The 14,948-nt window shown below is 33.9% G+C and overlaps 2 protein-coding genes across 2 annotated transcripts; both read left to right on the forward strand.

Moving 5' to 3' along the window:
• The first annotated feature begins 4,180 nt into the window (after positions 1-4,180).
• On the forward strand, positions 4,181-5,302 carry LOC128554044 (uncharacterized). Its single transcript, XM_053535255.1, has one exon. The coding sequence runs from the start codon at positions 4,181-4,183 to the stop codon at positions 5,300-5,302; it is 1,122 nt and encodes a 373-aa protein (XP_053391230.1).
• Positions 5,303-6,671: 1,369 nt separating this feature from the next.
• On the forward strand, positions 6,672-7,427 carry LOC128554045 (uncharacterized). The gene has a single exon (XM_053535256.1). The coding sequence runs from the start codon at positions 6,672-6,674 to the stop codon at positions 7,425-7,427; it is 756 nt and encodes a 251-aa protein (XP_053391231.1).
• Positions 7,428-14,948: the final 7,521 nt, after the last annotated feature.

The raw sequence follows: 14,948 nt of genomic DNA on the forward strand, positions 1-14,948 counted from the left end.
TGAGTTACACTCGGTGAAAATTCTCTATTTTGCTTTCACTCTTAGATTTTATATTGTGGAAGAAATTAAGGAAAGTTTTACGTCTGCCCTAAGGTTATTTTTAAATGGAGTAAGCAATATTCAAAACAGAAACACAGCATTCGACCTTATTTTTTCAATGTTGAAGTATGAATTCTGTCTCATTAAATCCGTTTACTTGAGGCACCATAGAAAAAATGATATTTTAATTTTTATTTTATGTTTTATAAGTGTATACCAATAGTTTAATGTTTCTTTTATTAAAACTACTGTTAAAATGAGTTCTCTGCAAACGTTTTGGATAGTGGCTATCACTTTGAAAAATGTCTCTTCTTGAGCTTTAGGAGATACCATAAGTTATACAAAATTTATAAAAAAAACGGCACGGTACAAGTTGTTAAAAAATTGCAAAATATTGCAAAACACGGTTACCTTTCAGCATATTCCAAGCAAAGGCCATTTTGTAAACATTACTATTAGTGATCTAATATCTTAAAGCGTTAGGTTAGCAGTTTCTATATTCGTATATTAGGTACATTCGTGGAACATCTAAGGTTGAATAAAAAAAAATGAAGGAAAAAATAGCTAAATTGGAAAATATCCGTAATTTTATAAAAATGATTTGTTAAAGTTAATAAAATGGTTTAATGCTGGGGTACATTACATAAAAAAAATCTTTTAAACATCGATAGTTCCTTTTTATCAATAAACTAATTCAATGAAAAATATAACCCTCGAACAAGTTATCTAGTTTTTCAATAAATGCAAAATTGAATTAAATACTTTTGACATACAATGGAAAAATCCTATTTGATATAGGTGCTAGTTATGGATAAATGTTACCACCATAAAAACGATTTATAAAAAAGTAACAACGGGTCTAAATCAGTGAATGATTTTTAAACACAAACTGTCGCGAAGTGCGAGAGAAATTTGTAATATTTACTCTACTAACCTAAAACCTAGCTTACAATTTTTGGATAAGCTTATAATTAGCTTTTTCGACAGTATTACTCATAGATTGGCTATTCAGCTTTGCCTCTCTCCAAATTTGGGACTTGCTGTTTGATTTGCACACGGCACTAGTTTTTTTCTGAGAAAGAGATTAGATTTATTCGGTATTTAGGCCAGACAACATCTAAAATTTTAAAGAGATTTTAATAAAGAAAATTACAAGATATTTGTTACAAAATGGGTGTAAACTGTAGAAAACTAACTCTGTTGTTCAGAATTTAATTTAACTGTTTCTAGTGTAGCGAAAAGGAAAATTAGTTACGGGTCGCTACATTAATTGGTCCCGCGAACCGGATAAGGACACCAGCAGGATTATGAGAAATTTCGATCTGGACATTTGTTTAAAGCATACATTGCAATTTGGAGTAAAGATTCGATCTGCAGACAAACGATTGGCTAAATTCTTAATAAATGTGTTGAAGATGGAATAAAAGAAAGAAAGAAGGAGTAAACTGTAAAAAGGAAAATAAAATTGGGCTTGTGAACGAAAAATGCTGGAGTAATGGGTTATATGCTGCTGTTTGATAGGAAAGCAAAACGAAAAAGAGTCAGCAAAAATTGAAAGAAAAATTGTTAGATTGATGAAAAGGTTCAAATTTATCAGACAAGTAGTGTTAGGCATTGCCCAGACAGGTCAAAGTAAAGAGTCGTGTGCAAAATTTATGAATGGAATTTCAGTGATATCTTGTTAGCTGAAACACGAGTGTGCCAGTCCAAAAATAATTAGGCGTTGAAATCGGAGACAATATAATCTACTGATCAGTAATAAAAGGTCGTTAAAAAGCATAATTGCTGATGATAATTTCCCTTGGAAATAAATAGGCTAAGTGCTGTAGCAATTATGCAATAAATGCGAGAACTTAAAGGTCGGTGGAAAGGGTCGTCTCAAAAGTAAAGAGGAAGACGGAAAATAAACATATTTAAAAGATAAAGAAAGGTTGAAATGTTAAAAAAGTGAAGATTTGGTTGAATGAATTGTAACTGTGACTAAACAAATATGGAAAAGCAAAAAGACGGCCAGGAGACTATTAGTACGATGTCGTCAAATTCGAATTTACGATATATGAAAAGCGTGAGGAGACGGTTTCGAAATACGTTAAAGGAGGTTGAAAAAGCTACATCATTGTTAACCGCGGAATCTGAGGAATACGAGTTGGATGCAAAAATAAGCAGTGTTTCGTCAAGTATGGAAAAGATTAGCTTATACCGAGAAAAGGCAGAAAATCATAGCGAAAAACTAGTCACATCGATGGTGGAAAGTGAAGAAATTGAGGTAATTGTGGACGATGACTGTAGTTTGTGTTTCCGTGCAATGGACATTTATCTAGAACTAAAGAATTTCTTGAGTAAACTTTATAAGTTAAAGGACAAATTAGAAGAAAAACCACATGAAGAGTCGGACACTCATCTGCTGATTCAACTACAGTAAAATATGCAACAACTACTGTCTTCACAAATGAAGCAACAAGAATTTACAAACAGAAAAGAAGCTGAAAAATTGTCATCAGTTAAGCTACCGAAAATAGATATGATATCTTTCGCCGGTGATAAAACTAAGTGGACTGAATTTTTGGACTGTTTCCAGAGCGCGGTACACAACAATAAAATGATATCAAAGTCGGACACTCATCTGCTGATTCAACTACAGTAAAATATGCAACAACTACTGTCTTCACAAATGAAGCAACAAGAATTTGCAAACAGAAAAGAAGCTGAAAAATTGTCATCAGTTAAGCTACCGAAAATAGATATGATATCTTTCGCCGGTGATAAAACTAAGTGGACTGAATTTTTGGACTGTTTCCAGAGCGCGGTACACAACAATAAAATGATATCAAACATTGAAAACTTTACCTACCTGAAGAGCAAATTATTCGGTGAAGCAGGAAGGGCGATTGTTGGATTAGCGCTGTCGAGCGAAAATTATACCGTAGCAATGGATATTTTGAAGAAAACATTTGGCAATTCACAGGAAATAATTGATCTTCACTACAAGGGACTGGTAAACATTCCGTCGGCTACAAACAAAGTTAGCAGTTTGAGATATTTGATAGACAATGTTGATAAACATTTTAGAAGTCTGGAAAGTCTAAATCAAAACGTCAACCAAGACATTATTGTGTCGATCATAAAATCGAAAATACCTGAAGATGTGTTATTGCAGCTTGAAATCATGAAAGATGTCGACGAAAAGTGGACAGTTAGAACTATAAGCAAACGTTTAAATGACTATATTGTAGCGCGTGAAAGGGCAATTAAGGACACGAACAGTACCGACATTAAACAATGACGCTCAGCTACGATGTCATATGAAAAAAAAGAGCGAAGCTTTGGACCGGGAATGAGAAATCGTAAGTCTGAATCTACACCAACACATACGACAGAAGCGTGTGTAGCGGGAGAAAATAGAGCAATTATGCAAATATCTACGAAAGCGTGTAGATACTGCAACGGCGAGCACTGGAGCGATGAATGTAAAAGGTATAAAACAATTGATGAAAGGAAAAAACGGTTGAAAGGATGCTGTTATAAATGTTTGAAAGATAGTCATAGAGCAAAGGACTGTAAAAGCACACGAGTTTGTACGTACTGCAAGAAAGTGAACGTACAACTCAGAAGTTTATGTGACAAAAGATTTAAAATTAATCAAAATCATGAAAGCGCAAATTTGTCCAATGAAGTGGAAAATGTTGAAAACACGGGAAGTGAAAACAAAACATTAGAAAATGAAGAAACAGGACTTCTATCTTACAATGAAAATGTATTAATGCAAACAGCATTTACAGAAATAAAAAATGCAAGAAATGGACAAAGTGAACATGTAAGACTTATGCTTGACTACGGAAGTCACCGAACATATGTTTCACAAAGTTTAGCAGATCGTTTGAACCTGGCGGTAAATGGAGAGCAAAACATTCATCTTATAACATTTGGTAGCGGAAATAAAAAGGTTATACAAACAAAATCAACGAAGAACGATATTAAACTTCAAAACGGAGAGTACAAGACACTGACTGCAAATATTGTACCCAGCATCACTGGAACTATCAGTAGAAAGGCGGTTAGATTGAAATCACAACCTTAGTTTGACAATCTTACAAAGGATCTTGCATTAGCTGATAATATCCCCACCCAAAATGAAACAGAAATGCTTGATTTGCTAATTGGTAATGACTATTACCTGGACATTGTGCAGACAGAAAAAATCGAAGTTCAGCAAGGACTGTACCTATTAGCGACAAAATTTGGCTGGATGCTTTCAGGGAGAACAGAAGTTACTGATGAATACGATTCTAGTGACATGAACATGTTGATTCTGAACTATGGAAATAACGTAACGAAAACAAATGTATTCACAAAGGCGGACAGTGTAGTTCCAACAAAACCAGATACCGAAGACTTTTGGAATGTTGAATCTATTGGAATAACTACTGAAAGGGAAAACACAGATGATCAAACTATTATGCAACATTTCAAGGATACACTTAAGCGCAAGGACGGGCGATATCAGGTTACATGGCCCTGGAAACGAGATATTGATGAATTGCCGGAAAATCGTGGATTGGCATTAGGGAGACTGAAATCATTAGTTACTCGAATCGAAAGACAACCTGAACTGAAACAGCAATACGATGATGTAATTCAAGACCAGCTTGCAAAGGGCGTTATTGAAAAAGTTGACAGATGTGCAGAGTACGGATATAAACATTATATCCCACACCATATAGTTATCACACCAACGAAAAGTACAACCAAACTTCGAGTTGTTTATGATGCATCAGCGAAGACAAGAGCTGACAACAAAAGTCTGAATGAATGCTTATACAGAGGCCCTGTCAAGCTAAATGACCTCTGTGGAATTTTAATGCGGTTTAGATTACACAAAACTGGTATAGTTGCAGTTATAGAGAAGGCATTTCTGCAAGTGGGATTACAACATTTAGAAAGAGACGTGACCCGATTTCTGTGGCTCAAGGATGTCAATACATCAATAGTAAACGAAGACAATATACAAGAATTTCGCTTCGCAAGGGTGCCGTTTGGCGTAATTTCGAGTCCATTTCTACTGGGTGCCACTATCGAATGCCATCTGGATTCATATGAAAGTGAGATGCATCAATTACGTAAATGGACTACAAACAGTAAATCCGTGAATGCTTCTATACCCACTAAAGATAGGTCAGGGTGTGAAAAGACAAAGGTGCTAGGACACTATTGGAATGTTAAAGATGACACATTTTCTATCAAAGCGCCGATCTTGTTACCTTAAACGTCACAGATTACAAAACGAACAGTGCTAAAACAGATAGCTTCAGTGTATAACCCTCTAGGTCTTTTCTGTCCGATTTTGCTTCGGGGGAAGATACCTCTACAATCATTGTGGTGTAAACATTGTGACTGGGATGATGAACTTGAAAATAGTGACATTCTGTCATGGAAATCGATCAAAGAAGATTTTGTAAATATTCCAAATTCTCAAATTCCAAGATATGTTGGATTACAAGTTGTCGATGAAAATACAAAAGTACAAAACAGATTGGTTTGCTTCTGCGATGCTTCAAAATATGCATATGCGTGTTGCATTTATCTTATTCGGGGAGATAAAAATGTAACAAAAGGGGATCTTGTATTCGCAAAGTCAAAATATAAAACAAAATATGACGATTCCAAGATTAGAATTATTGGCGATGGTCATAGGAGTTCGTTGCATTGAATTTGTGAGAAAAGAGCTGAAATTAGAAATAGAAGAAACTTACTTGTTCACGGACTCGCAATGTGCATTGAAATGGACAGAAACAGAAAAGGCGTTACCCGTATTTATCAAAAACAGAGTTAAAGAAATAAAACGTCACGGTGACATTTCGTTTAGATACGTATCTACAAAGGAAAATCCAGCAGACTTAGCAAGTAGAGGAGTTACAATGGATCAGCTACAAAACAATCAACTATGGTGGCATGGTCCTAGTTGGTTATCGAAACCGAAAAACAAATGGAAAATTGACGAAAAATTTGTGATAGCGGAATCAAAATTGGAAAATACTGAGCAAGATGTAGAAACGAAGAAAAATGAACCATTGTTAAAATCTGAAGAGGCGCCTGCTTTAGGTTAAGACAGTAATTCTCCATGCGGAATTAAAAGTGAAAAGTACTCATCTGCAATCAAGCTGTTCAGAGTTACAGCCCTTGTCTTACGTTTTATCAAAAGGATAAAGAAACAGAAATGTGAAACTGAATCGATTTCAAGTGATGAATTGTTACATGCCGAAATTTTGTGGATATTACATTTACAGAGAAAGTGCTATCAAGATGTGTAAGAGTCGATAACAAACGGTAAAAAATGTACCGTAAAGCAACAGCTTGGAGTATTCATAGATAAAAATGGTCTGCTCAGATGCAGAGGCAGGCTTGAAAACGCAAATATTAGCGATGCAGCCAGGTATCCTATCCTTTTACCAAAGAAAGATCATATTACACATTTAATCATAGAACGCGCTCATAAACAGCAACTTCATAGTGGATTATCTCAAACGCTGAGTGCTGTGCGATATAAATTCTGGATTCTCAGTGGGCGTGCTACTGTGTGCAGTGTGTTACGTCAATGCATACTGTGTCGGATAATCGAGGGCGGTGCGTACAAGATGCCGCCAATGCCTCCATTTCCAAAGGGACGTGTTACGGAGGCGGTCGCGTTTGAAAAGACAGGTCTTGATTATCTGGGACCCATCTACATAAAGACCTATGGGGAATATAGAAAGGTATGGGTCTGCCTATTCACTTGTTTAGTAACTCGTGCAGTACATTTGGAGACAGTACACGATATGTCAACAGAAAAGTTCGTATTAGCGTTACGGCGATTCATTTCGCAACGGGGATCACCAATGGAAATAAACAGTGACAACGCAAAACAGTTCAAGTTAGCCAGTGACACAATACATTTAATCTGGCAAAACACTATCAAAAGCGATGACGTGCAAACGTATGTATCAAATCATGGAATAAAATGGAATTTTATTGTCGAGCGAGCCCCATGGTATGGTGGTTACTGGGAAAGACTTGTGGGTCTTGTTAAACGATCATTACGCAAATCTCTGGGACGTAGATCATTGACTGATATTCAGTTACAGACTGTTATCAAAGAAATAGAAAGTGTCATCAATTCTAGACCACTTTTATATGTGGACGATGATATAAATTCTAACATTACGTTAACCCCAGGACATTTTCTAACACTGAACCCACGTACGGGCATACCTGAAGCGGATTACGATGATAATGATCCAGATTACGAACCATACGAAAGTTCAACGACAAAATTGTTAAAATTGTGGAATAAGGGACAATTTGGAAAAAAGAATACCTCATTAGCCTTCGTGAAAGGACTCAGTCGGAATTAAAATCATACAGAGTGCAGTCAAGTCTTAAACCTACTGTTGGCGACGTAGTTCTGATTAAAGACGATTTGCCACGGGGATTATGGAAAATGGGAAAGGTGATTAAACTAATAATGTAGAATGTTGGATATTACCGATCAGCCAAATTAAATTTGTCAAATGGTAGAACAATTGGTAGAACACTAAACCATTTATATCCAGTCGAGGTCTCCGATGACCATAATTCAGTGGAACAAATGAAATTATCAAAACCAGTACTAAAACATCCAAACAGACAGAACAAATGCGTCCGCAACGAAAAACAGCGATTATGTCAAGCAAAATAATACAGGAATTAATTGCTAATAAACTGATTAGTTAATAATAAAGTTAGTGAATGTTGACTGGGATTATATAAGATGCTTGAAGAAAAGACTGCCATTTGCAAAATTCTTATTCTACAATAAACTGAAACCGTATAATACTGTACTTAGGCCTAAAATAAATTCTTTGTTTCCGGTAACATGCTAAAAAAATAGGGTAGGTAGGTCGGATTTTTTTTTTTTTTTTTTTTTTGGAATTTTTTTATTAAGGGAGACTTTTCGAAAATTATTTTTGTGTCAAAAATTGAATACAAATAGGGGGGTTATGCCTTTAGAGCATCAGTAAGTTGATTTCGAACATCACTGACCATGTTTAAAGCATGACAAGTTATAATATTATATGCTTTTACTTAAACAATTATTTCTTTCATTGCGTTTATATTCTTATAGTTAATTATTCATTAAGCAAATATAATTAAAACATGTTTTCTAGTAGATATTGTTAAGTGCTGTGTGACGCCATTTTCAGCATTTTTGTTTAATTTGAGATTTGATATTATCTTCATTTCAGTATATGTTAAATGTAATTTGTACATGTTATGTTACATGTATCTTTCTGTTCTGGCCGGAGTGTCGCGAAGTGCGAGAGAAATTTGTAATATTTACTCTACTAACCTAAAACCTAGCTTACAATTTTTTGATAAGCTTATAATTAGCTTTTTCGACAGTATTACTCATAGATTGGCTATTCAGCTTTGCCTCTCTCCAAATTTGGGACTTGCTGTTTGATTTGCACACGGCACTAGTTTTTTTCTGAGAAAGAGATTAGATAAATCCGATATTTAGGCCAGACAACATCTAAAATTTTAAAGAGATTTTAATAAAGAAAATTACAAGATATTTGTTACAAAATGGGAATAAACTGTAGAAAACTAACTCTGTTGTTCAAAATTAAATTTAACTGTTTCTAGTGTAGCGAAAAGGAAAAATAGTCACGGGTCGCTACATAAAAACATTAAAGCCAACAAGGGAAGAAACATTAATAGAAAAAAAATTAATTTGGACTTTGATGAAATTGAATCGGAACTTATCTAATCTCTTTCCCAGAAAAAAACTAGTGCCGTGTGCAAATCAAACAGCAAGTCCCAAATTTGGAAATAGAAAAAGGTGGAAACTTCACAGGTCGCTCAACACGGCAAAAACGAAAATGTTGCAGGCTCGGTTTGATTGAGCCTGTTCATGGACGGTAGTGGAAATGCATGCTACCGTCCAAGCCCTCTAGCCCCGGGTTGAGCAGAACTCAACATTTACACATGCTAAAAGTACAAAAAGAGACATCCGCAGATGTATTCAAACGGCGGTGAACATGGAACCTTCAATGATACACGTGTTCAGGCGTGTAATTCCATGAAGAGCGGTGTTTGGTCCCCAGATAAAATAATGGGTTTGCCCCAAACGAGAAAACAATGGGCATATAACTTATCTTCACGCGACTTTTGGTCTAACATGTTTATCTTTGTTTGTTAAAAAGTTATTAAAGATACAGTGCCAGTTTCAAGTGACGCAAAAATCGTAGCCGTGCATACAAATGTAATTCCTGTACAAAACGAACACTTTACGGGATGTTTATTGATTTGGACATATACATAAATTTAAGATTTTATCTGTTCTTTCTGTTATTTCTAAAACCCCATTGCAAAAATATTTTGGTACAAGCAACATTTTGTTGTTTAATGTTGTACACTATATTTTTGTTGTGTGATTGTTCTGCCAGACATATATATATATATATATCGAGGGGTGAATGCGAGAAAGTTTTAAGTGCTTCTTTATTTATATGCATTTTGAACTCTTTCGCATTTACCCCTCGATATACATTTGTAATATATCTCATTTAGTGATTTTGCTCTTGCATAAAATCATTGTTTTTCGTTCAGATGCGTACTATTATATCACAAGGGCGCAGCGCAGTCCTCGTGATAAAATTCCTTTCATCTGAATTCCAAACAATGATTATATCCAGCGACAAATCACTAAATGAGATATTTTATTTCTTAAACAAACGACGTTCTTAATAATTTGCATATGTGATAAACAGAAAATTCATTTTTGCATGAATATGGTTATTAGATTCTACTTTCACCTCGTTGTATGAAAAATAAAACGCCTTTTGTGAAATGTTTTATTTTAATTTCATTCGATGAAAATAAAAACAATATGGATGCATACAAATTTGAATATCTTCTTTGCTTAAGGTATTAGATCACTTATAGAGAACCTCCTTTTTGAAGAGTATTCAATTCCTACCAGAAACCTACTTTTACTGCAATTCTTAGAGAAGCGTGGGTTCAAGCCCTACTGGGACCATTTTTTCCCCTTATTTTCCTTTTTTTCTTGTAAGTTTTTACTTCTTTCAAGACTTATTATTGATTTCTTGTACAAAAATGGAGAAAGATGAATCTTATAAGCGATTTCTTGGTGTTCAAAGTGAAATTACTACTTAAACAGAAGGGGAAGAGTTACACATCATTAAAAATATTGAGTTCCATGCGGTGAAAGTTCTCTATTTTGCTTTCACTCTTAGATTATATATTGTGGAAGAAATTAAGGTAGGTTTCACATCTGCCCTTAGGTTATATTTAAATGGAGTAAGCAATATTCAAAACAGAAACACTGCATTCAACCTTATTTTTTCAATGTTAAAGTATGAATTCTGTCTCATTAAATCCGTTTACTTGAGGCACCATAGAAAAAATGATATTGAAATTTTTATTTTGTGTTTTATAATTGTTTACCAATAGTTTGATGTTTATTTTATTAAAATTAATGGTAAAATGAGTTCTCTGCAAACGTTTTGGATAGTGGCTATCACATTGAAATTTGTCTCTACTTGAGCTTGAGGAGATACCATAAGTTATACAAAATTTATAAAATAAACGGCACGGTAAAAGTTGTTAAAAATTGCAAAATAGTGCAAAACACGGTTACCTTTCAGAATATTCCAAGCAAAGGCCATTTTGTAAACATTACTATTAGTGATCTAATACCTTAAAGCGTTAGGTTAGCAGTTTCTATATTTGTATATTAGGTACATTCGTGGAACATCTAAGGTTGAATAAAAAAAATGAAGGAAAAATAGCTAAATTGGAAAATATCTGTAATTTTATAATAATGATTTGTTAAAAGTTAATAAAATGCTATAATGCCGGGGTACATTGCATAAAAGAATCTTTTAAACATAGATAGTTCCTTTTTATCAATAAACTAATTCAATGAAAAATATAACCCTCGAACAAATTATCTCGTTTTTCTATAAATGCAAAATAGAATTAAATACTTTTGACATACAATGGAAAAATCCTATCTGATATAGGTGCTAGCTATGGATAAATGTTACCACCATAAAAACGATTTATAAAAAAAGTAACAACGGATCTAAATCAGTGAATGATTTTTAAACACAAACACATCAAAGCCAACAAGGGAAGAAACATGAACAGAAAAAAAATTAAATTTGGGCTTTTATGATTTGAAAACGGAACCCATCTAAAAATACCTTTTTAAAACGATAAGAAAAAAGAGATCATTGGTTCCAAAATTTGAATTCTACATAAAATCTTGAACGTTTTTGGCATTTTATAAGTAAAAAACTAAAAAATGTCCGTTAGCCTTTTTGCAAATTTTAAATTAATGTTTTTTGGTTTTTGAAAAAAATGATGAAAATGTCTTGTAAAGATCTAGTTATGTGCAAAATCCTGAGTTTTCCTATAAAAAGCCCTAAAAAGAAGAACCCGTTTTTACATTTTAAAATGGTTGCGTTTTGGGATTGAGAATCGTGTGTAATAAAAGTTTTAAAAACTTTAGGAAAAAAATATATTTAAGTGTGTTTGCTGTTAAAAAGTTTTCCGAACAATCCTTTTGTCCCTTTTAGGAAAACGTAAGTTGAAATTTGTGTTTTGTCAGTTGAAGTCACAAACAAAACTTTCGTAAGGTCAAATTTTTTAGGGGTGTAACAAAAAAAGTGTGTCGAAAATTTGGTTAACATGATTGTAAGGATAATTCTTTTGAAACCGCCCCCTTAGCTAAGTAGTAGGTAGAACGTTGGTCTCGGTTGGTTTGTATTTTCCCGTGACGATTTGATAACGACATTTTTTCTAAATCTTTTTTCTTCCCCCTGAGGAAGTTGGCGCTCTTGCGAGAAAGCTTTGTACCCGGGACGAATTTCCGGAAAAACTTTGGTTAACTGTCCGCCCTTTTATGACTGAATACTGTTGGAAAAACGGTTTTAAACCCAACAAAAAAACAAAAAAAGTTTTTTTCCAAATAGCAAAAATTAATTCGAATTACTGCAAGTACGTCAACACTTTAATTGAAATTAGGAAAAGGGGGAAATAATTATGAGAAATATTACCCCCAAAGTTACTAAAATGATGTTTGAAAGTAATAAAAACTGTTTTAGTTTATTTAAATCCTTTTTGTAATTGCACAGAATGTAAAGTGTAAACCTAAAAGGATTCATGAAAAAATTTCGGACCTTTTCAAGTATGATGTAGATGTGATATTGGGGTTATCTCAATTCGTTAACTAAAAATTAGTGATAAAATTGCAAATTTTCTAAATTTGTTGAAAAGTTTTGGCAGAGTCTGATAGGCAGTATTCGTTTTAAAAGGCGTTTTATTTCTCCAACTTGACCGGTGTCTCCCCTTTTGGGCCCGTGTTGTTTTGTATCACACCCCCAAAATATGTTGCACCGAATCGGAGGGCCTTGCGAGGCAAAATTTTATGTTGAGTAGCATCATGGTTTTTCAACATGGTGAAAACAAAACCAAGCGTTTAATATCTCGGGCCTAGATAAATGGAAAGTTGAATTATTTTGTATCGCTCCAAGAAAAAAAGGATTTCTCAGAGGATATAAAATGTTATTATTTAATTTTAATAAAAATCAATAAAGTAAGTCCAAAAAATGTTTACACAAAATATAACAAGTGTCTGATGACCTGGATCGCTACCTACAATTTGCTACATGTTACAAATGTCAATGATGTTGAATTTTAAAAAAAGTAGGTCTTAGGTCCTTATAGTCATGAAAGTGTGTTAGTCAGTGTGCAAACGTATATGTATAAAAATTTTAAGACTGTGTCTTTTAAAAAAAAGAAAATAGGTCAGTATGTCAAGGTCAAAGTCAAGTTCCCTTATTACTTGAGTTTAACAGGTGTTTCATTGAAAAAGGCTATGAATTTTTCCCAGTAATTTTTTTAAATAATTTTTTTATAAAACTCATGACAAGTGCCCCGGGGGGGGGCCCCTTTTACCAGAGTTTTAATTTTTTAAAATCTGTTAGGAAAAACTAGGCAATGCTCACCCAAATAAATTAAGATTTTTTAAGGGTTTCCGTTAAATTTTGGGACCCTGGGGCGGAGCTCTTTTCCTTTAGGGTAATAATTTTACTAATTTGGTTGGGACCACAAGGCAATGTACTCCCAAAAATCAAGGCCAGGTCGTGTGGTTTAAGCAAGAGATTTGTTTTCTTTTTAAGTATGTAAAACTCGGGGCTCCCGGGCGGGTTTTATTTACCGGGACCAATTTGAACAAAAAATTAGAGGCTATTAGTATGTCACTGCCGTATCGGGCTTTTTTGCCTTCCCGGGTTTTTGGGCTGAGGGGTTTTTTAAATTTTGGGTTTTGGTTCCAGGCAACTGGTTGTGTTGGGAAATTCAAATTTTTTGAAAAAGGGTTAAAAGGGGGCCACCCAAAGGGTCACTTTTTTGTTTGGTTTTTAAATCTGTCCCGGGTTTAAAGAAGAAGTTTTTTTTGAGAAATTTTTAAGGGCGGAAGAAGGGGAGCTGACGGAGCGGATTTTGGCGGTCACAAAAGCTAAAAAACAAATTTTTTAAATTGTTAAAAAAGGGTTTTAAAAAATAATAAAAAGTGCACTTAGGAAGAAAAAAAAACTTCAATTTAAAAAAAAATGAAAAATTTTCTTCGCTAAAAAGTTCTAAACCCGGGGGCCCCAATTTCCGGTTTGTGCGTTTTTTTGTTTTTCGGTTCATTTGGAAAGAAAGGCGTTTTTACTGTTTGTAAAAATTTGTACAATTTTTTTTTCAATTATTTTGTAGGTCTTTTCTCTCTAAACAGCAGCATCGAGGGGATTTTGGGCTGACTGTGTTGCGTTTCCCTGTCATAATTTGGTGTGATTACCAAAAACTACGGGGGTGTCCAAAACGGTTGTGAGGAGGTTTACTAGTCTAAATTGTTCCACCGTAAGTTAAAGGGGCAATTCCTTTTCATTTTTTTTTTCATTATGCAAAACATTAGTTACAGGTTACGCGCAGCGGGGGAGGGGGGTGGGCTTTTTTTAGGTTGTGCTTTTAGGCGGAAAATTATTGTGCAGTTAAAGTGACGTTATTTTTTATTTTTCGACATAACAGAGGACACATTTTTCAATGGGAGTGTCTTTATTATATCGAAATTTTAAAAGAATCACGCCCGTTAGTGGGCTATAACTTTCTTTACTTGACTTTTGGTCTAACGTGTTTTCTTTTTTTGTTAAAAAATTTTTGAAGTACAGTGCCAGTTTCAAGTGACGCAAAAATCGACCTTGCATCAAGTAATTTTTAAAACGAAAACTTTTTCGGGAGTTTATTTTTTGGCATATCATAAATTTTGTTGTAATTTAAGTTTTACTGTTTTTTTGTTATTTCTAAACATTGCAAAATTTTTTTGGTACAAGCAAAATTTTGTTGTTTGATGTTGTACACGATATTTTTGGTGTGTGATTGTTTTGCCAGAAATATATATATATATATATATATATATATATATATATATATATATACATTTGTAATATATCTCATTGAGTGATTTTGCTCTTGCATAAAACCATTGTTTGTCGTTCAGATGCGTACTATTATATCACAAGGGCGCAGCGCAGTCCTCGTGATAAAATTCCTTCGCATCTGAATTCCAAACAATGATTATATCCAGCGACAAATGACTAAATGAGATATTTTATTTCTTAAACAAACGACGTTCTTAATAATGTGCATATGTGATAAACAGAAATTTCATTTTTGCATGAATATGGTTATTAGATTCTACTATCACCTCGTTGTATGAAAAATAAAACGCCTTTTGTGAAATGTTTTATTTTAATTTCATTCGATGAAAATAAAAACAATATGGATGCATACAAATTTGAATATCTTCTTTGCTTAAGGTATTA

The sequence above is a fragment of the Mercenaria mercenaria genome, unplaced genomic scaffold (genome assembly GCF_021730395.1).
Source record: "Mercenaria mercenaria strain notata unplaced genomic scaffold, MADL_Memer_1 contig_4669, whole genome shotgun sequence".
NCBI classification, from domain to species: domain Eukaryota; kingdom Metazoa; phylum Mollusca; class Bivalvia; order Venerida; family Veneridae; genus Mercenaria; species Mercenaria mercenaria.